The following is a 20,819-nucleotide window of genomic DNA, read 5'->3' on the forward strand; positions in this document are numbered from 1 at the left end:
AAATGTCGGGGGGTGGAAGAATATAATTTCTCTGGGCACCGTGACCCAGATACGACTAGACCTGTGCAGTGGCACTTCTCTTTAGGGCCATTCTAGTCATTGATGTCAACACCTACCTTTATTCTTGCTGTTTGTATGATTGAGCAATCAATAGTTTTCTGATGCGATCTCCCGAGAGTCAGGAGGGATACAGCGCTGTGGGGGGGTGGGGTGCACTTTATGATCCTTAACCTCCGGTTAGGCTTTGCTCCACCCCACACCTTGCTTCATGGTGCTCATGCTCCAGTGCTCCCAGCTCTGAGAACCAGCAGGCTCTGGCAGCCTCCGACTCCCACACCTTCCCTCTAGGTTTTTTTGGTTTCTCTCCCTTTTGCATGATTTTGCTTTGCCTGGGCTAAATTCACACCCCCGCCCTTACTACCTAACTCTGTCTTGCAATTGGCCTCCTAGGAGAGAGGGGTCATAAATAATATATGAGGTTTCCCGGACCCTGCACACATTGGGGAGTGAATTGGTGCTTTGAAAGCCTTTGTTAGTGGTTTGGGAGTATTGGCAAGTCCTTCTGTCTGTTGATGGATTTCTTACCTATAAGAATGAAAGTGAGGCCGAGAAAAATAGATTCCTATGAGAAATCAAAGTCAAAGAATAATTTCCTTGGCAACTGCCAGGACCCAGGTACAAGGAGTTGACTCAGAAGCAAATGACTGTACCAGCCCAGAAAACAAAACCGAAACCCAAAACAACCCCCACGAGTGCTGTGGCTGTTTGCACGTCAAGGTTGCCCAGTCATTGTCAGGGTTTAACCTCGTCTGCAGTTTACATTTGCTCTTTGTTATACTGTATTTAGGCATCTACTCAGTTTCTCAATGTGGCCAAGCCCAGCGATGACCCAAAAAGTAGAAGGGTGGACAGATCAGCACTCTCCCGGCAGCTGATGGCCAGGATGAGTTCCAAGGAGCAACTTTTGGATTAGGGCAGACCCATTCTCGTGGATCCTAGGAAAGCCAGTCAGAGGAAGTGGCCAACAATCACAGGTGGAGAGATCCAAGGACACTACCACTGAGGGCTTTCTAACAAGTGCCCTTTCTGGGGAATGTTCCATTTTTAAGCAAATGAAAGCTTATTTTTGCCACCAAGTCCTTTAAGCAGAACTGACTTCTCAGTGGGTAAAATAACACTGATTAGCACAGCACTCCAGAGAGGCCTCCAGGGTCGGATTTCACATCCCCTTTGGACTTTGTCTGCAGGCAGTTAAGCATTCAGGAGAAAATCCCTTCTCTTTATGTGGCTTCTTTAACTGCATCATTTGCGAGACAATTTTTAAGAGTCAAATACAACAGACTGCCACGCTGGTATTCCTCTTATCGGAGACTCTAGAAGTTCCCAGCTGATCTTTTCATATGGCTGATCTTTCCACACCCCCGAGTCACTACCATCCAATTAAAAAATAAACAAAAAAAAAAAAAACAAAAAAAAAGAGGGAGAAGGGGGGAAAAGGTCCCTTGTGTTACTCAGCAAGACTTAGGTGATTTGTAAGTTTCTAAAAATCCTTCCAGCCCTGCTTATTTTGACAAAACTACTTAACACTTCAAGCAATGAACTACAGGGCATAAAAGTATAATCTGCAGAGAAAACCTTAATCCTCTGTAGTAACCCATTTGAATCTCCTCAAACACATTTCCATGTGGAGGCCTGGAGAATTAAGTCAATTGTTTGATCTCAGAAGAAAGGCAATTAGGGCTCGCTCTTGATCTTTCCAGCTGAATTCCAGTCAGGGGCAGCCACTGTTCTCCACAGCTGCACGAGACCCCTATTATTGCAATAACAGAGGCGAGCACTGGACCCGCCACCATTACGTCTCACTGCATGTTCATTAGGGGTTGTTTTATCGGAGAGTTTTAAATCATGACGGGCTAATATGCGGCATACAAATGATTAGCTAGCCAGATCAAAAAAAAAAAAAAAAAAAAAACCACTTCATTTAAAACTTTCTCCTAATATGAAGTGAAAGAACTTTCATGGAGTCATGGGACAGTTGGCTCCACTTACCATGGGATTACTGGCACAAATGGGGGAGGGGTTCTCTTCAAAGGGATGTCTCTGAGCCCCAGATTTGTGAGTCAGCAGTAAGAATCTATCTGGGGTGGCTGCAAGGGAAACCGGTCTGGGGTTTGGTTTAGAATTAAACTCAGAACTACACAGTTCCCAAAGTACTAAACAGCAGCAGTTTGGTGACAATTTAGTTAGAAATAAAGATGTGTTATCCAAGATGATGTAAGATTAAATAAAGGTGGAGCATATTGGAGAGGGAGCTGAGGCTGAAGATAACGGGCGTTGGTGGGAAAAGCCTGTCCCAAGCCTCCAGTTCGCGCTGTCGCCAAACACTAAGCTTCCATTACTGGTTTCTGAGGCCCTTACTGTCTTAGAGCTCCCAGAGCTGACATCTGATTTGTCCACTTCCTGGGAGCTTCTGCCTTGGAAAAGAAGACAAGCCAAGGCAGGCGAAAGGCACTCTACCTCTGCCTGGATTCCACGGGAGCTCCTGGGGTTCAGTCTGAAAATCTAGTTCCTGCTGGATCCAAGTGCAGGAGATCCTGAGAGGGCAGGCACAGTCCAGTGGACCCCAATGGGTCATTTGCCTCACCTCAGTCTCAAGAGGTCCTTCAGGAAGATGGTGTAAAGGAAGCTACATTATTGCTGGAGGTAGCTGGGGCTCGTGGGAGAACAGGCAAGAGGAGCCCAGCTATGTTTATTCATTGAACAGTGATAAGAGTCCACAAGGAGTAGAGTGGAGTGCTAGAAGCCATTGCTTCCAAGGTAGATTCACGGTGGTCCTGCTCATCAGGAGCTGTGGACCAGTGAGGGAAGGTGGGTAAGCCAAGGGATAGTGACAATAAAGATTTGGGCCATCCCTTTAATCCTGGCACTGGGCAGAGGCAGTTGGATCTCTTAAGTTCCAGGACATCCAGGGCATCTAGTAAGATGGGGGTGGGGGAGAGAAGAGAGGGAGAGAGGGAGACCGACAGACAGACAGACAGACACACACACAGAATGAGTAGGGATGAGAATAGAATGGACCAGGAAGAGCCTAATGGACACTTCATTTGAGGCCCAGAAAATGGCTGACTTGAGTTAGCAGCCGAGCTGAGGCCAAAGGTAAGAAATGGTTAGTAAAGAGATGACCTTCTTAGGGCAGTCAAGGCCCTGGAGGGAAGAGAAGAGGTAATGCTGTAGGTTGGACAGTCTGTAGGTAGGACTGTGTAAAAGGCTGACGCCCCTTGCTCACATCCAATTCCCATGCCACTGTAAGAAACTTTTATTCTAGAGGCCATAAGAGAGCCCATGAGATATCAAATTACCACAAACTTTGCATCTTAAAACACCGGTAGCTTTCCTATCTGACATAAAATTAACCATCTCAATCATCTATTGCCAAAAAGAATTGAATAAATGGCACTATTGAAGTAATAATTGGGGAAGGAGTGTCTTTAAAATACACATTTGTCAAACATTTCCAACCTCCCTCTAAAACCAAGGCTTCAGACCCAACCTAGAGTATACAGGGAAGAAGCGACTAATGTCGCAGGAAACCAATGTGTTATGACCCAGATATGGAACACCATGTGTTGACGTGGTTTCTTCAGCTGGTCAGGAAAAAAGGGGATAGAGGACTCCTCTAGGTCAAAAGTCCCTTAAGAGTCTATAAAAACCAAATGTACACACGTCATGAGCCTTATCTAAATCATTCCTTGAACCAGCCAACTGCACACGTGCAGATAGACTGGTTATTACATGTTTTTAAAAACGTGTTGGCAATTTTACGGTGTCATAGTACTATTTTGGTTAAATAAAATGTTTGACTTGAAAAAAGTCTTTTTGTCCAGTGGATAAAGTCCACGTAGTGGGACAGGCCATCCCTCCTGATGTGACTGAACCCTAACCTTCTGAAAGGAACAGGTCATTCTCGCCTGGTTCTGTGTGGCCCCCAACACACACTGGCATTTCCTCTCCTAAACAGTGAGCCCTCTCAGGACAAGGGCTTGCCCTCTAACCTTCATGCCCAGGATGTGGTATATGCTACAAATGCTAGTAAACCTTTAATGCAGTGTGCTCTGAAAACCCCTAATTTGTAAGTAGGACTGCTTCACGGCTGTCAATCTTAACATCTCTTAATCTGTACACAGGGGAAGTTCTGAGTCATAAGTAAGCGTCAGTGCGAGAAGCCTGTGAGCGAACAAGTTCTTTCCATACGGCTGGGCTGATGAACACTTAATTGCATCTAAGTGCTGATGCAACTCAAGGCAACATTAGGTGCAGGAGTGGACAAGTCCCAAGTTTCAGCCGTGGTACACAGATAAATGTTTCTCACATAGTCCGCACATTCGGCATCTCCTGCTCACTACCCCAGACTTATAAACCCAACTGCAAACTCCAGGCTGGGCTGCATTCCCTCCATCCCCTCCCAGTCTCTCGGAGTTGAGTCCCTTCATCTCTATACACAGCATCATTTAATTGTCCTCTCAACCACCCCCAAGCAACCTTCCGATTCAGTGACCAACAGGACTTGCATTCAGTTGAGTTCCTGCACGAACTTAGCCCTCAGCAGAACTGGAAGCACGACACTGGGTTGGGGTGGAGAGAAGGCAGGGCGGGAGTCTGTGGTCACGGTAGCCAGTCTGCTCTGATGTGCCCGCAAGTCCCCATGACAAGAGCTATGCTGGTATTTTAGACCTCACTTCTCCCATGTTCAAGACCCTTCACTTTAGGAAGCAGAAAAGGGCCAGAGGACAAGTCCCAATAAAGATCTTTGACTCACACACTGAATTTGGCATTATTTTGGAACATTTAAGATTCATGAAAATGCTTATTTAAAATTTTAAAAAAAAATAAATAAAAGGACCGGCTGCAGGATGACCAAGGTCCATCCCTGGAGCCACATGGTGGAGAGCTGCCTTAACCCAAACATGTGTCAGAGGCCACCACTGTCATCACTGTCACGGCCACCCAGGAGTCCCGCATTCCTCACTTCCTGTCCTGCTGTCCACTGAATATGTAACTTAAATCTGATGCTCAGGCGTGACTGCACCAATGGCCTGGGAGACGTGCTGAACAACTGGCTGAAGGGGAGCCCCTCTCCCTCCCCAGTGCTGGCCTGCCATCCTGTCCTCAGCCTCCCTGGTAGGGGAGGCACCAGGATGACCTTTCCCCTGCAGGCACAAGCCCGAGGGAGGCCACCCCTCCGCTCTGGAGGGTGCAAAGCAAGACCATGTGATAGACTTTTTACAACCTACACATCTTCCGGTGTCTCAGCTAAAGATGATACATCCACACAGCCATCGACAATAACATGTGTTCAAAACCCCAAGCCAGATCATTTCAAACAGGCAATGGAAACCGGCTATACAGCATCCCATGGACTAAATGCTTGAGTGAGCTGTACCCGTGAACATACACAGGTCTGACAGGACAGACAAATTCTGTGGGTGATGGAACCATGAGGGGTTTACTTTCTTGCTTGTGCTTTCGAATATTTTCAAAGGAACAACTCTTTCTACTGCTAAAATACATTTGAGAACGTTCAGTAAGGTATCATTGTATAGCTGGGAAACATTTCCAGGTCCCCCAAGAGTTCTCTCCTGTCCTTGTCTTAATTCAATGATATCCTTAAACCAGCCTCCCTGCTTTACTAGTCCCTTGTAAAACTGGGGTGTCCTTGTGTTAGCACACAAACTCCCTGAGGTGGTGGTGTTCCTCAGAGCCTGGAACAGTACCTGATACATAGTAAGCATTTGCTCTATGGTATCTGTTGAAATAATGAATAAAACACATTTGTGTTACAAGAAAGTTTTTCTTTTATTATTAAGAAACCCTTGATGTTCAGTATAAAATAACTGTTTAAAAAAAAATGTTGTCTTTTTACTAGGGGACCATTAGAGAAGCTGATAAAAGCTATGGAGACTTCTCTTCGTGACTCTTTGCCCTTCCTACCCCCACTGCACACACATAAAATTAAATGCAACTTCAGGAGACTCTGAGACTATAAACTTCGGCAGGGACTACAAACCCTGGGTGAGAGCAGCTGTTTAAAAGATGTTCTGACACAGCACGATTTCTTCCCTCCTCGGATGACTCAGAGAATGTGTGTGACTCACTGGAGCCCTTCCTTCTGCAGCTCCATTAACTGGTTAGACGCTGAACGGGTTTCTTCGACACCACACTCACTGCCTGCGATGGGTCAGCTTCTTATCTGCTCCTGAGTACTAGAGAAACATCCAGAGGAAAGCTGAAAAATTGGATCAACAATGCAGATTGCAAAAAAGGAAATTTGTCACCACAGTCAGTAGTGACAAATACCAAAACTCTCTGGTAAAGTGAGCTTGTTCCTCGTCAGCTGATAGTCTGAAGTCACAGTCTGAAACAGAAAACAACGACTAGTCCATAGAATACGGTTTCCTGAATTTTAATCTTTTAAAAGCAAAATAAAGGGACTAATGCAACCCACTAAATAGAAATCAAATACTCTGTAATAAAGACCATCCAGCTGGAAACAGAACATCTAATCAATGAAACAACAATCGCAGTTTGACTTGGAGTTTTATTTCAATGGGCACACTTCATTCATTGAAGGGAAACTAGGCTAGGTCTCGATGGGCAGCAGTCACAGTCATTAGGCAAGTAAATGCACCAGCACTCGCGTGCCCTCCTTTACTTCTTTGTGTCTTCAGCCTCATCTGGCTCTCTCTCTTGATGCTCTCTTTCCCATCTCATTTCTTTTAACTCTTGTCTGTATTTCCGTTCAATGAAGCGCTTCTGATGGGCCATCTGGGGGAAGTTATCTGACACAAGGAGATATGTTTAGTACTTAATAAAGGATATCCACGAGTGCAAAGAATGGCGGCAAACACACACGCACACAGACAAACACACGCTCACCACACATACATCATTGTGTTTTCTAAAATACAGGCGAAGAGTGATCTTTTTTACTCTTCTGTTATCCATAAATACACTGGAAGTCTGGATTGACATCTCTGCCTCTAATCTCAATATTGGATATAAAACCGAGTAAAGGCACCAAAGCACACAGCAAGTTAAAATAGAGACTTAAGATTCTGGAGTGTTTCCAAACAGGCAGGAGCTCTAAGCAGCATTCTCTATGAGTGACTTCAGGGAGGCAGGAAGAGTGAAGGAATGTAGGGTCTTAGAGTTTGGAAAGGCTCAAACTAAAAGTTCCCTGCAAGCAATGCTATCATACCCTTATTTACCAAGAAGGAAAGTTTCTCGGAAGAGCAAACCCACGTGAGAGGGACAAAAGGAGGCCACATTCAGTCACTGTGTCCGGGGTGCAAGTCTATCTTTAGAGGACCATCAAAGGCCGGAGCTGTATTCGCAAAGCGCATGTGGAGAGCTCTGATTTGATACAAGGAGAACTGTCACTCAGTGGTACAGTTGAGCTATATTTAGTCTGAGATCTGACCTCATGCAACAGCAAAGACACAATGAAAACTTGGATGAAGATTTAGCAATTCCACAATTCTCTTGCTCCATGATGTACACACAGTGTTGTGCGCCAACGAGGTGAGAAATCAAGCACAGAGTGAGAAACCGACATGGCGTGTACCTGGCCAGTGACACACTCAGACCAAGGTCACAAAGGACACATGCTGGCTGGCAACACATGGAAAAAGAACACAGCTCTGTCTGGCCAGCTACAGGAGTGTTCTTACAAACCGATTATTCTGTTTTTCACACACAAGGAGTTGGAGGTGAGGGGATGTGGCTTGCCCAGGAAAGCAAGTCTGTTTACTTGTTTGCTGGAGGGTGGAGCATAATGAAGTGTGTCTGTCTATATGCATTATGCTCCTAAATTCTTTTTTATCTCTTTTCTACACCGTGTCCCATCTTCACTACAGGTTGGAGAAGGCAGGGGCAGAGTAGAAAAGCACTTGGAAGACAAACAGTGAATCATAAAGTCCTCGTGTATCTGAGAGTGAGTGATTAACAAGACCAGGACACCATCACTTGAGAACTAAGACAGGAATACTGTCCCATTCTATCAGGAATACTGAGCCCTTACACACTGAATACATTTTGACTTCTAATACTGTAAGTCGTTAAAAAAAAATGGTCAAACCAATCCCCCAAACTCAGTGAAAAGTTTCTGCTAAATAAGCCCTGTTTCTTCAGTAGACTCTACTGTGAAAATGAGTTTGGACTAAAGTCTTACTGTTCATATCTAACCATGAACAAGCAAGCTTTCAGAATGTATCCACAGCGCTTTGTTTAGAATAGCTTTACTACATGTATGTAGTAACATATGTTTTGTACGTGTGTGTACACATACACTACATAAACAGTGACAATCTTTCCACGCTCCATCCCTACACTGGTATGTGTCTATGGATACATATTTTCCTTTGTATCTCTGGTATCAGTCTTCAACAGCATTATTTCAATAGCTACAAAAATATCACACTTGGATATTCAGGAATTGGTAAACTGTTGCCAACAGGCCAAACACAGCTCTCAATCAGTTTCTGTAACTAAAACAGACACAGACGTCTGACACCACCTGTACCTGTGTGCCACCATGTCAGAATTTAGTAACTGAGACAGATTATGACCTGTGAAGCCTAAATACATGCAGCTGGTCCTTTACAGAAAAGGTTTGCCAACCCTTAAGATACCATTTATTGATAAGCTTGCTTACTGTTTAATGTGCAGTTTCATTTTATTTAAATGTTTTGCTATTATAAATCAAGTTGTCATGATTGCCATGGTATGTGAGCTATAGTTCAGAATCTAAGTATTTCCTTAGGTTGGATTCCTAGAAACGGAATCAGAACCAAAAGGTGAGAACTTCTTTAAGGACCTGACATAATGCCAAATTACCTTCCAGCATTTAAGTAATCCACTCCTATAGTACTTTTGGGGATTAGTAATTTTTCCAGTACCATCTTATAGCTGAATATAAACATCAGAAGCTGGGGGTGGAGGGGTGTGGGGGACTCTGTTGTTTTAACTAGAAAATAGAATCCCACTCTACTTCAATAAATGATGGTGCATTTATACAAACAATCAATGAAAACAGTCTCAAGAAAAAAAAAGTCAATGTAAAACTCTCAGTGCGGATTCCACCAATGCTAGACCCTGGCAGCCCTGGCTTCTGACCCTCAACAGTAAGCCGTTGTCTGCTGATTTCCTCCAACCTTTCCCAGAACCTCGCTCAAGCCTGAGAACCCTGGGTCACTTCACTTGGAGCTCGAGTGTTCACTCTCTCCCACTCCTATAGCTGGTTCTGGAAGCACTGGCATGCTGTGTCCACAGGCCCTTCTGTGCGGCACAGTAGGCCTCAGAGGACAGTGTCCCGATTCATGCCTTCAATTTACAAGACCAGGCAGCTCTCTCTATGGTCTGTTAGGCAACTGGAGTTTCTTCAAAATGGGCATTCCACTCTGGAGACAATCTATATCCCCAGAACTAAATACACTACAACATAGACATTTATTGTAGACATTGAACACACGCACAAAGTAGCCACCAATCATGAGAAAAATCATCAATAAAATATAGCACACCCACAGCAGAAAATAGTCTGCAACTATTAAGAAAGACTGAATTGGCGCCACTCTATATTTTATGACTCACAGGGCTGCCCATGATATACTGGACAAAAGTGAGATATCTTATTATATACATACATTAGCATGTAAATGTATGCAGAAGTATGTAGTTACCATCCAATTCAAATAAGACAATGGTTAAAAAATTAAACAGAAAAAAAATCTCCCCGTGTATATGTTTATGTCTACATAAGATTTTTTTTTTTGGGGGGGGGGTTTCCAAACAAGGCTTCTCTGTGTAGACAAGGCTAGCCTTGAACTCAGAGATCCACAGGCCTACTGAGTACTGGGATTAAAGGCGTGCACCACCAAGCCCACTTACATACTATTGTTTTATTTCATTTGTTTTGTTTTGCTTTGAAGCAAGGTCTCATGTGGCCCAGCCTCACCTTGACCACACAATATAGCTTCAGGTCACCTCAAACTCGTGATCCCCTGAATCTACCTCCCAAGAGCTGGAACGACAGGCTGTGTGTCACCATGCCTGGCTTATATGACTATCAAGTGTGGGGAAATAGGGCCAGAAACAACGTGCCACTCACAGAGGTTCCCATGCTGAGAGTAGAGCTCTATGTAAAGAAGGAAAATGAAAACCAAACCCACTTAGGAATGCCTTTGACAAATTATGTGTGCTTTACACATAGCACACCTTCTACTGTGCTCTGTATGGAGGATAATTATGAACAAAATATGATCACAGTCGATTAGAACTTAACCATTCCTCTACTTCCTCATTTTCCTTCCACAAAACACTCATTACATTATGAAGGTATAATTATAGAAAAAGAGATAGGCTTACATTTCTCAAGTGCGTCCATTGCTGCTCCCATTTCTGCCTGCTGAATACTGTTGAATAAAATGGGGAGGTAGATTTTAAAGGTTTGCCACTCCAAAAACACAAATTACAGTGACGAATTATTAACACTGATTTTCATATGTCGTGCATAAAATGCCACGTGACTACTTCCATCACACATGGAATTGCATGGCTGGGAACATACACAAGAGCACGCAGGAAAGTCTTTGATTTGCACAAGTCTCTTTAAGGTATTTGTTCCACACTTCTAACACTGCAGCAGAATATCTCCCATTTATATTAGGTCTAAAGTATTTCTTAAGTCTGAAAACACCCCATGTAAAGCTTAAACATGAAAGGATCAAATGTGTACAGAGAGAAACAGGCAAGGCACAGATTAGAGGGTTCAAAGAAAGGAGATAATAAATACAATTCTTTTTCCTAAAAAATGGTAAGAATGTCCACAAAGCTCAAGTGATAGGAAATGAAATGTCTAACGGCGGTGCCATGCACACCATGACACACCTTATATATCTGAACTCTGCAGAAGCTGCCACTGGGCAGAACTGACCAGTGTAGCAACTGACAGAGTTTCTTCCCCACGGCCAAGGACCTTTGTGTAACGGTATGCCCGGTCCAAGGCTGATTACCAGGCTTCACAGCTAGCTTAGAGGAGACATTAGTCCTTGGGATTCATTTTGCTCTAACTGCAGACACTCCACATTCTAATTTTGCAATACAGACTGCAGAGCTTTGAAATACCAGGTAGGGACTTCCCTGAACATAGACACACACTCAATAAAACAAACATCTCCCTCTCATACCTTGGGCCTTTCCCACAGCCTATCCTTTCTCCTTTGAAGTAAACAGCCACAGTGTAGGTTCTAGCATGTGATGGCCCCACTGTCTGCAGAGTCCTGAAAGGAAAGAACATCAATTATGACAAAATGCTCAATTATTTGATATTATATAACTGACAAAATAACAAAACAAACAAAAAACCTTATTCTGATTGCAGAAAGAGGGGAACATAAAAATAACAAGAAATATGGAAAAAGGAAGTGGTTCAATTTTTGATTTGCTATATAGAGAATTTTGAAATAGAAAGTCTGAAAAAAATATCTGCATTGCGGTTTATTTTTCTCAAATAGGAGTGGTATCTGAGGGCTCATGGTCAAGTATTTTCCCCCAAATATGCAATACTTTAAAACAACTTCTAAGTGTAGATATTTGAGTATCACACAATTAACAAACTTTTATATGAAGAATTGAGGGCTTTAGTGATATTACAATGTTTATCACAGCTAAAAGCAATAAATGGGTAATAACACCTCAAGTCACACCTCAATGGTTTCACACCCTTTATGGATTCTTTCTAATGTCTAGTATTTTATCGAAGAGATCAGAAAACATATTTAATTTCTGAAACATCTGTGATCATTTCAGAGATATGCTATAACGGCAAGTATATAACACAATCACTAAAAAGCAAAGCTCCAGGTACTCCGGATTTAATGACAAGGTGCAGATTTCAAATGTAAAAAAACTGATAACTCATGGAAAAGGGAAATTAAAAGTAGCCAAGAATGATAATAGAATGAACACAGTAATCATGGAAACTATGTAAAACAAGCCCATCATCTTGATAATAAGAAGTCATCATCTTGTGGGAAGACGTATGGGCAGAGAGCACAGCAATTTCCTTTGGTTCACACATTCAAGGGGTGTGCATTGTGGCTTCTTAAAGGTAGTTTTGGTTTTTTGTTGATTTATTTATTTTACTTTATGTGTATGAGTATTTTGCCTGCATGCACACATATATGCACCACATGCATACCTGGTGCCATGGATCCCCTGGAACTGGAGTTACAGACAGTTGTGAGCTGCCATGTGGGTGCTGGGAATTGAACCCAGGTCCTCTGGAGGAGCAGCCGGTGCTCCGAACCACTGAGCCATCTCTCCAGCCTCCATTAAAGGTAGTTCTTACTAAAGCAATCATGCCTGTGCTGTAAGACAGGCACCATCTTTATCACTGACCCTCAGTTATCACTTTGATGGAGAGAGCCTTTGAGACACTCATATCACACAGCGTATTCATTATGCTTATCAGACAGATTAATAAGCTACTTCTAAATATTTAGGGGTTTTCCCCAACAACAACAACAACACTGTTTCATACTGACAGTCACTTGCACATTAGAGTAGCTGGCTACAGGGTGACGAGTCTTCTGGCCTCTGTTTTACTGGCTGCACAAAAGCTCAGAAACTGTTGTGACAATTGTTTTAATGGTGTGAAGTTTGAAAAGTCCAAAAGGAGGGGCTCTCATGGGATGCTTAGAACCTTGTGTTCCCAAAGGCATGGAGCAAACAGTACTGAAACTAGATTATTTTTAATTAATAAAGAATATATATGTATATGCATGTGTGTGAACACAGTTTAAAAATGAGGTCACGTAAGAATTCTGAGTTTGTGAGAAAACTCGAAGAAAACAAGACAAGGGTCTTTGTGACCTCAGTTTCTACAAACCACAGAAATGTTCTTGGAGTGTTTTTGTGTTCCTCCCAAGTGTAGTGCATGGGTGTGAGTTTACTTCAGTTGTTACTCATATGCCTTTATGGAAAAACATGTTTTTGTCATATGCATGTGTGGCTTGTCCTTGTGACTGAGCACCTTACTCATGTGATTCTTCATATCTATCCCTCAGAGTATAAATTGCCTGATGCTCTGAATAAAGTTGGCTACTGCATGAAATGTTAGTCGGCTCACTTTAGCCCCTCACTCTCCAGGTTCAAACTGCCAACTAGAGCAGTAAGCATATGCAGGTCCCCACCGAGGCCAGAGGAGCATCTGATCCCGGGAGTTGGGTTACAGATGGTTGTGAGCCCTCCCAATGTGGGTACTGGGAACTGAACTCAGGTCCCTCTGCAAGAGCAGTAAGTGTTCTTAACTGCTGAGGATTCCTCAGCCCAATGAAAGTAGATTTTAAAGCATCCCTAAATCACGTATCAACATACCCTGGGAGACAGCCATGTACGCTAATGATCCCTTACTTTGCAATTCCCATCTAAAGCCCTTCTCAATCCACATGTGAACATCACAAGATACGAGTCGAATCTGTTCTCATCAGTACTGGTGTTATGTGATATAGTGACTCGTTACTCATCAGTACTGGTGTTATGTGATATAGTGACCCGTTACTCATGCACATTGCTTCTGAATGTCTTCTGGCTACATTCAAAAGTGGAAGGCAACTTTTGACTCGGATTCCAGGAAGACCAAGCACTTGAGTAACAAAGTAGCAGCAGTAAACACTTGTTCCATTTCTGCCCAGCATGGGAGACACGACAGAGGCCAACAGAGACTCAAGGGAGACAGTCTTAAATAACAGACAGAGGCCAACAGCTTCCCTTGTACTCACCGGAGAGCACAAAGCCCCACTCAAATATTGCTACAAACAATACATAGCTCACCACCCCTACAAGAAATCAGACACATAAAAAACTGTACAAAAAACTACTTCACCTGGGGGCGTGAGAGGTAAGCTCAGGGGTTAAGAGCACTTGTTGCTCCTGAAGAGGGTCCAAGTTCAATTCCCAGCACCCAAATGCAGCTCATAAGCGTCTGTAACTCCAGTTCCTTTCTGACCTCCATAGGCACCAACCACTCATCATGTGGTGCACATACATATATGCAGGCAAAGCATACATACACATACAAAAAAATACACCTAAAAAATCAACAAGTACTGCATCTGAATTGCTATACCTTGATCTCATAGCCTTAGTAGATCTTCCTGCCAGGCAGGCAGGAGGTCAGAGAGATCTGTACCTGGGAGAAAGCAGGGACAATCAAGATGCACCCACTTATAGCTGCTACGACAGAGCACTTCAGGGCTTAGCCAGTGTCTCCTGAAGTCTCTTGTCTCCGTCATCCATGCATTTTGCATTTTCCATCTAAGCCCACGAACAAGCCACTGAGAACACCCACTGAGAACACTGCGGACAGTGGCCAGCAGCCGGCGTGCAGGAAGCACTTACTTGTACAAGGGAATGTCCGGCTCCTTCCCCTCCGTCCTCAGCGTCAGGCAACACTGCTGCAGCTGCGATTTGGGGTCATTCCAGTCCTGGTTCAAAATGAACTCCTGTGGGATCAGACAGAGCGCTGAGTGCTGTGCTTCAGACCACCGGAAACAGCGCGCACAGCGACGACAGCGCCAGAGCTCACCTTCAGCCGCGGAAAGAAGCAGACGTTCATGAAAGTATGGACATATTCCAGGTCCTTGTCAATGTACAGCGCTGCAATAAATGCTGAAAAACAGAATGCGAAGTAAGCAGTGCACTGCTATTCGCCAGAAACAGCAAGAGCTGAACTTCCTTCATTTTTGTTAATCTTCATATTTAATTACATGTATATGTGTGTCAACATGGGTGAATGGAACAGAACTCGGGTCCTCCACAAGGGTCCTCACTGAGACATCTCCCGGCCCTTAGGGCTGAGCAGTATTTTCACAAGGTTTTTGACTTCTAGACACTTTTTTTTTAAAAGCATAATTATTTCTTTTTTCTTCAAATAAAACTGTACCCTTTATGACTAATACCAGAAGCACCAACGTAGATGCGTGGTTAGGATACAAAATCACAGAACACAGAGACTGGATTGCAGTTAGCTAGGGACTAAGTGAACAGTCTAAACCCTCCCACTGCTGCGACCCTTAATACAGTTCCTCATGTTGTGGCAACCCCACACCATACAATTATTTTCACTGCTACTGTTACAAATGGTAATATAAACATCTGTGTTTTCCAAGAGTCTGAGGTGACGCCTGTGAAAGGGCTGTTTCCCCAAAGGGTCATGACCCACAGGTTGAGAACCACTGGTGTAAAGGCTACACCAAATGCTACAGTGCAGACTAGGACTGGTATCTGGGAAAATAACCAAGTTAACACAAAGAATCAAAACTCGAGCTGCAGATCAGACGATGCCGGAATAAGCACATCTTTGGACCCGCCGTGCCCAACACCACTCTTGGGACCACTGGTGTACCAGTTCCAGGTTAAAGTTCATAGTGTACCAGTTCCAGGTTAAAGTTCATAAACAGGAAAAGAAATGAGAAACTTAAAGATTTTACCTGTCCAAATTAAGAACAACTCAATGACAACACAATAATCTATGTAACTGAATTAATAAGGGACAATTCCAAAGATGAGTTCATTTAAAAGAATTTTAACTAAGTAGACAAATGGTGCATTTATTTACGAGACTGAAAGTATCTTTCATTGAGCTAAAATAAAAACTCCAGTGCCACTGATCACTCAGTTGAGTTCACTTCTCTTTAGTGTCTTGATTAGATGGTCTGTGCTTCGTACACCAGCTGGTTTGAACAGCAGACTTTAGGATTTGCATATAATTCCAATTCTGAAAATACTATAATATAAAGAGCTCTAAGGCCCAGAGAATAGTCTAGTTCTTTTGAAGTAATATTAGAAATAATAAAATTATGTGTATAATCCCTTAATTAGCTATAATGGGATTAATTATAATGCTTCCAGACCATATCAGAAAACACAAAAGATGGGGTCTGTTCAGTGTTTTGTACTCACTCAAAAGATATAGTTGGTAATTTCAGTATTTAGTGAGTAAGTTATCCTATCACCTGTGTCCCTTTATGAAGGATGCCGGGCAGCAAAAACAAACAAACAAAAGAAAACCACTACTGTGATTCACAGTAACAAATCTTCACATCGGATTACTGCTTCTCACAAAGGGATGTAATGACTGAGAGTCAGGATGGTGGGAGGAACAGCCACCCCTGAATATAAGTTGAACAAAAAAAATACATTATTCACGTCTTAGTGAAAAGCAAAAATAAACAAAAAGTGAAACCAAAAGCGGTTTCTTAGATGTGGTCACCCATGCCTATAATACCAGCACTTGGGAGGTAGAGGCAGGAGCACCCAAGAGGTCAAGTCTACCTTTGACTACACAGGAATTTCTAGGCTAACCTGGAATATACAGAACTTGGTTGAAAAGAAATAGAAAAAGAGAGAAAAGAGGTTCTTTAGCCAGAACATCATCATCATCATCATCATCATGAGAATAAGCTCTAGTCAGTTCAACTTGAACCTTGAACGTGCTGGTTAAAAGCTTTACACTGTGGTCTCAACAATTCTCGCTCATATAAACCCTCCTCATTCTCGCTAATTGGACTCCCAGAGATCCACCCAGGGCCTTGTCATGGATCTCTGCATCCAGATCGGCCTGGGAGGAGGGGACTAGACCTACCTGGACTGAGTCTACCAGGTTGACCTCAGTCTGTGGCTGTGGAGAAGGCTTTGCCCTGGAGTAGATGGGAATGGGGGGGGGGGGGGGTTGGGGGGAAGGTGAGGGGGATGGGAGGGGGGAGAACAAGGGAATCCGTGGCTGATATGTAGAACTGAATTGTATTGCAAAATAAATTAAAATTAAAAAAAAAAAAAAAAAAAAAAAAGCTTTACACTGTAGGGAGCACTCACATTCCAAAAGGTCTGCCAGTGTCTTGGTTCTCAGGGCCACGGGTCTCTTGGTTTTGTCATTGGTGATGGCATACTCTTGCATCCCCAGCTCCTCTGCCACCTTGGCTTGAGTTCTGTTATTCACTAAAGAACTTCGCAACAACTGGTAAAAAGGAATTGGGGCACAGTTAGACACCACTGCAGTCTGGTCTCTCCTTTGTTCCTGTGTTGAACCCAACCACCTGGACAGCATGTCATGAAGGGATACCAGGTAAGTTCAGATCTAGGTCCTCTATCCTCGGGTGACTACAACATACTCCAAATACTTCTACTGTCTCCTCAGTAACTCACCCTGCTCTACCACTTCGACTTAACCCAACAGTCACACACTCAATCACTTAATTAATAGCAGTGAGAAGACTTTGGGAGAGAGGTACAAAGCAGTATGACTAAAATATGACTACTAACAAGTTCAAAGCTACCAAACTAGGAAGCATTGAAACTTTAAAAAATCATGTTAATTAAATATAATTTACATCCAATAAAATATACCCCTTTGTGTACAGTTACATTAATTTTAAAAACCTTACCCACTTTTACCATCCCAAACAAATTTCCCATACCCTGAAATAATCAGTCATAGCCAAAAATTATAGGGGCACATCCACCAAACAAACCTGTTTATAAAGTTGTTTTAAATCTAAAAGAAGCATCATATTTCATGACAGATCCTAATTTTGATACTACATGACTTAAGGAAGAGATGTTTCAATATTATTGAATCACCTATTTATATCATTATTATTTTAAAGATCTATATTATGTACTCCCGTATCTCAGTCTTTTCATACTCAGACACTTTATCTTTAACCAAATTTAAATACCATTTTTTTTTAAGATTTATTATTATGTATACAGTGTTCTGCCTGCATGTCTGTCTACAGGCCAGAAGAGGGCACCAGATCTCATTACAGATGGTTGTGAGCCACCATGTGGTTGCTGGGAATTGAACTCAGGACCTTTGGAAGAGCAGCCGGTGCTCTTAACCGCTGAGCCATCTCTCCAGCCCTTAAATACCATTTTTAAGATTTATTTTTAAGATTTATTTACTGTGTATTTTCATGTGTGCATACATGTGCACTACAAGTGCACAGATGCCTGTGCAGACCATAGGATGCTGGAATTGCTGGAGGGGGCAGCTGCATGCCTCCCTACATGGTTATTAGTAACAGAACTCAGATCCTCTAGAAGAGCAGTGAGCTCTTTAAATCACTGAGCCATCACTCTAGCCCCCAATTTCAAAATTATTTATGTATTTTAACCTCAGGAATTCAAAACAGAAATGTCTCCTAGGAATTCAAGATTACTAAGAGGCCTCCAAGGATTATTTGAATAGTAATGTGAGACACTGCCTGAAAATTACACAACTGATCCATTCCAAGTGTCCATAACAAGCCCAATTTAAGCATTTAACATGCATAGGAGAGAGATGGGAAGGGAGACTGGGGAAGCAGGCAGATAACAAGATGGGAACTCACCAAACTTGAAAGAATTGACATAAGTATCCCCAGTCCCTAAGACTTGGGGGAACACTGCACCTAAATCTCTAATTTTCCTTACCAGAAGCACTCACAAACTGTTGGTTCCTGAACACAGGGTCAGGAGGAAGCAGCCATGAGTCATGCGAGCATCACACCCGCCACTGGTCCATAGTGCACTGTGTTTATCAGATGCAAGTTTTATGTTCTATGGCTCCACGGTGTCAACAAAGCTTATGAAAATCAAGATTTATTCTCAGTGCTTGATACTGAATCCTTGACACTAGATAAATAAGGAACAATATGTTCTTAATTTGTCTGGCAATGATTCATGAAGCAGAAATACAACTTGATCTTCATAAGCCATGGCCGCTATTGAATTTGAGACTTAACTCGTCGCCTGTCTCTGCTCCACTTCCTTCCTATTCCTCCTAACTACACTGTTTCTTCGGAACACTAGTTCTTTAAAACTAATTATATACACGTTGTGCTGTACAATTAATGTATACTAAAAAAAAAAGACAAAAATTGAAACCCACAAAAGAGCTTAAAATTGAAAAGGCCAAATCCAATCCAACTTACAGAGTACCTGAGTTGAAAGTGCTACCTCTTTCGAGCTGAAGCAGATGACACAGGGATAGGAAGCTTATTCGGGGAATAGGGTTATGTTGAGTAAGTTGAACCCACGCTTTGGGTAAGAAGGGAAATTCCACAGGCTGTGTATATGGCCTGTTCATGCCCCAGGATCAATGCCCCCATGTGAACAAGAACATACACAAGTGATGACACATGGCTGGCTGTGGTAGTCTGAATAGGAATAGCCCCCACAGACTCATGTGTTTGAGCGCTTGGCCAATTGGGAGTGGCACATTAGGAGGTGTGGTCTTGTTGGAGTAGGTGTGGCCTTGTTGGAAGAAGTGTGTCACTGTGGAGATAGGCTTTGAAGTCTCATATGCTCAAGCCAGACCTAGTGACAGTCTCCTGTTGCTGCCTGCAGATCAAGATGAGGAACTCTCAGCTCCTTCTCCATCACCATATCTGCCTGCATGCCACCATGCTTCTCACCATCATGGTAATGGACTAAACCTCTGAAACTGTAAGCCGCTCTAATGAAATGTTTTCCTTTCTAAGAGTTGCCGTGGTCATGGTGTCTCTTCACAACAATAGAAACCCCGACTAAGACACCAGCAATCAGGCCCCAGCTGCCACTTCCAGGGTCACTGACCCGCCCTATGGAGTAATACTGTCTGACAGAGAAAGAAAGCAGTGTGGATGAAAACAGGGAATGCTTTCAGCTTTACTTTACGACAAGCCCTGGCAGGGCTTAAAGCAGCAAGGTAGCTAACAGTAACTGAGATCTGTGAAGTTCATGTTAAAAATTCAGAGTATGAACTAATAATCAATGAGGAAAGGGGGACCAGTAATTAACCTTATTTTTGTAGTCCATTTACATTTGGAACATGAAGTAAAACGAGGTAAGACTTTGTTCTCGAAGCATGAAAGCCCAGATGGAGGGGCATTAAAGTGACAATTTCTGTCTTTGTCCTCCAGTGACTTCAACTTCAGAATAAATCTGCTATTTGCCAAATCATGGGTACAGTGAGGATGGACAACAGAAACAAAACCTGTGACCATGTGAGGTCAGCATGGCAGCAGTGGAGGCTGAGGATCCAGCAGGATCAACAGCATCCTTCTCAAGTGCTTCCGCATGGACCCACTCCTAAGAAAGCCACACACAGGTCAGCCACAACAGTCACCACCATGCTTCCAGAGACCCGAGCACAGACTCAGGAGCACACAGCTGCTCCTCTCGACCAAGCTTTCCAGAGAAGCTGACCTGAGTCACTCTTCTCAAGAGTCTTCTACCCAACTTCAAGACTGAGGTCTAAGATGCTTCTCAGGTATTGGTACCCACATTTCTCCCAAACACCAAGGAATCAGAATTTTGAACTCTGAGCTTGGCATGCTTGCCCTCTGGGAAAAAAATAGTTCATATAGATTATGATGAGCATAGAACTAAAAAAGAGTGAGGTAGTTAATGGGAAAATGGCTGGGAGGGTTTTCTATGAAAATGAACCACAGCGGCAAAAGTAGAAACCATGACACAGCAAGGTGACCATCGAGGGAGCTAGAAGAAAAACCAGAGCCAAGTGAGGGAGAGCTGGTACAGGCAAGGCCACAGGAGATGGAAGAAAGTGCAATGTCCCTGCAGAGGAAAAGGAGCCCCTAAAGGGGCAAGCTAGTGCAAGGCAAGATGCTGATACCGTAATTACTGTTTTCTACAGGGGCATGATCTACTTTTTAGTTTTAGGAGAAAGCTAGGTGCTATCCACAGCAGCATCAGTATTAGGTAAGGTTTGCTCACTCTTC

At 43.1% G+C, this 20,819-nt stretch overlaps 1 protein-coding gene across 4 annotated transcripts in view; it reads right to left on the reverse strand.

Moving 5' to 3' along the window:
• Positions 1-6,444: 6,444 nt before the first annotated feature.
• Drosha (drosha ribonuclease III) overlaps positions 6,445-20,819 on the reverse strand; it is a 119,914-nt gene continuing 105,539 nt past the window's right edge. For all 4 annotated transcript variants that reach the window (XM_052743088.1, XM_052743090.1, XM_052743089.1 and 1 more), the window contains 6 exons: positions 16,933-17,074; positions 14,645-14,727; positions 14,458-14,561; positions 11,244-11,336; positions 10,423-10,469; positions 6,445-6,836 (listed from right to left, as the gene is read on the reverse strand). In XM_052743088.1, the coding sequence (XP_052599048.1) occupies positions 6,706-6,836; positions 10,423-10,469; positions 11,244-11,336; positions 14,458-14,561; positions 14,645-14,727; positions 16,933-17,074 (600 nt within the window). In that variant the 3' untranslated portion in view covers positions 6,445-6,705. The remainder of the gene's footprint in view (positions 6,837-10,422; positions 10,470-11,243; positions 11,337-14,457; positions 14,562-14,644; positions 14,728-16,932; positions 17,075-20,819) is intronic.

This window comes from Peromyscus californicus, unplaced genomic scaffold, assembly GCF_007827085.1.
Source record: "Peromyscus californicus insignis strain IS unplaced genomic scaffold, ASM782708v3 Scaffold_18__1_contigs__length_77618521, whole genome shotgun sequence".
In the NCBI taxonomy this organism is placed as follows: domain Eukaryota; kingdom Metazoa; phylum Chordata; class Mammalia; order Rodentia; family Cricetidae; genus Peromyscus; species Peromyscus californicus.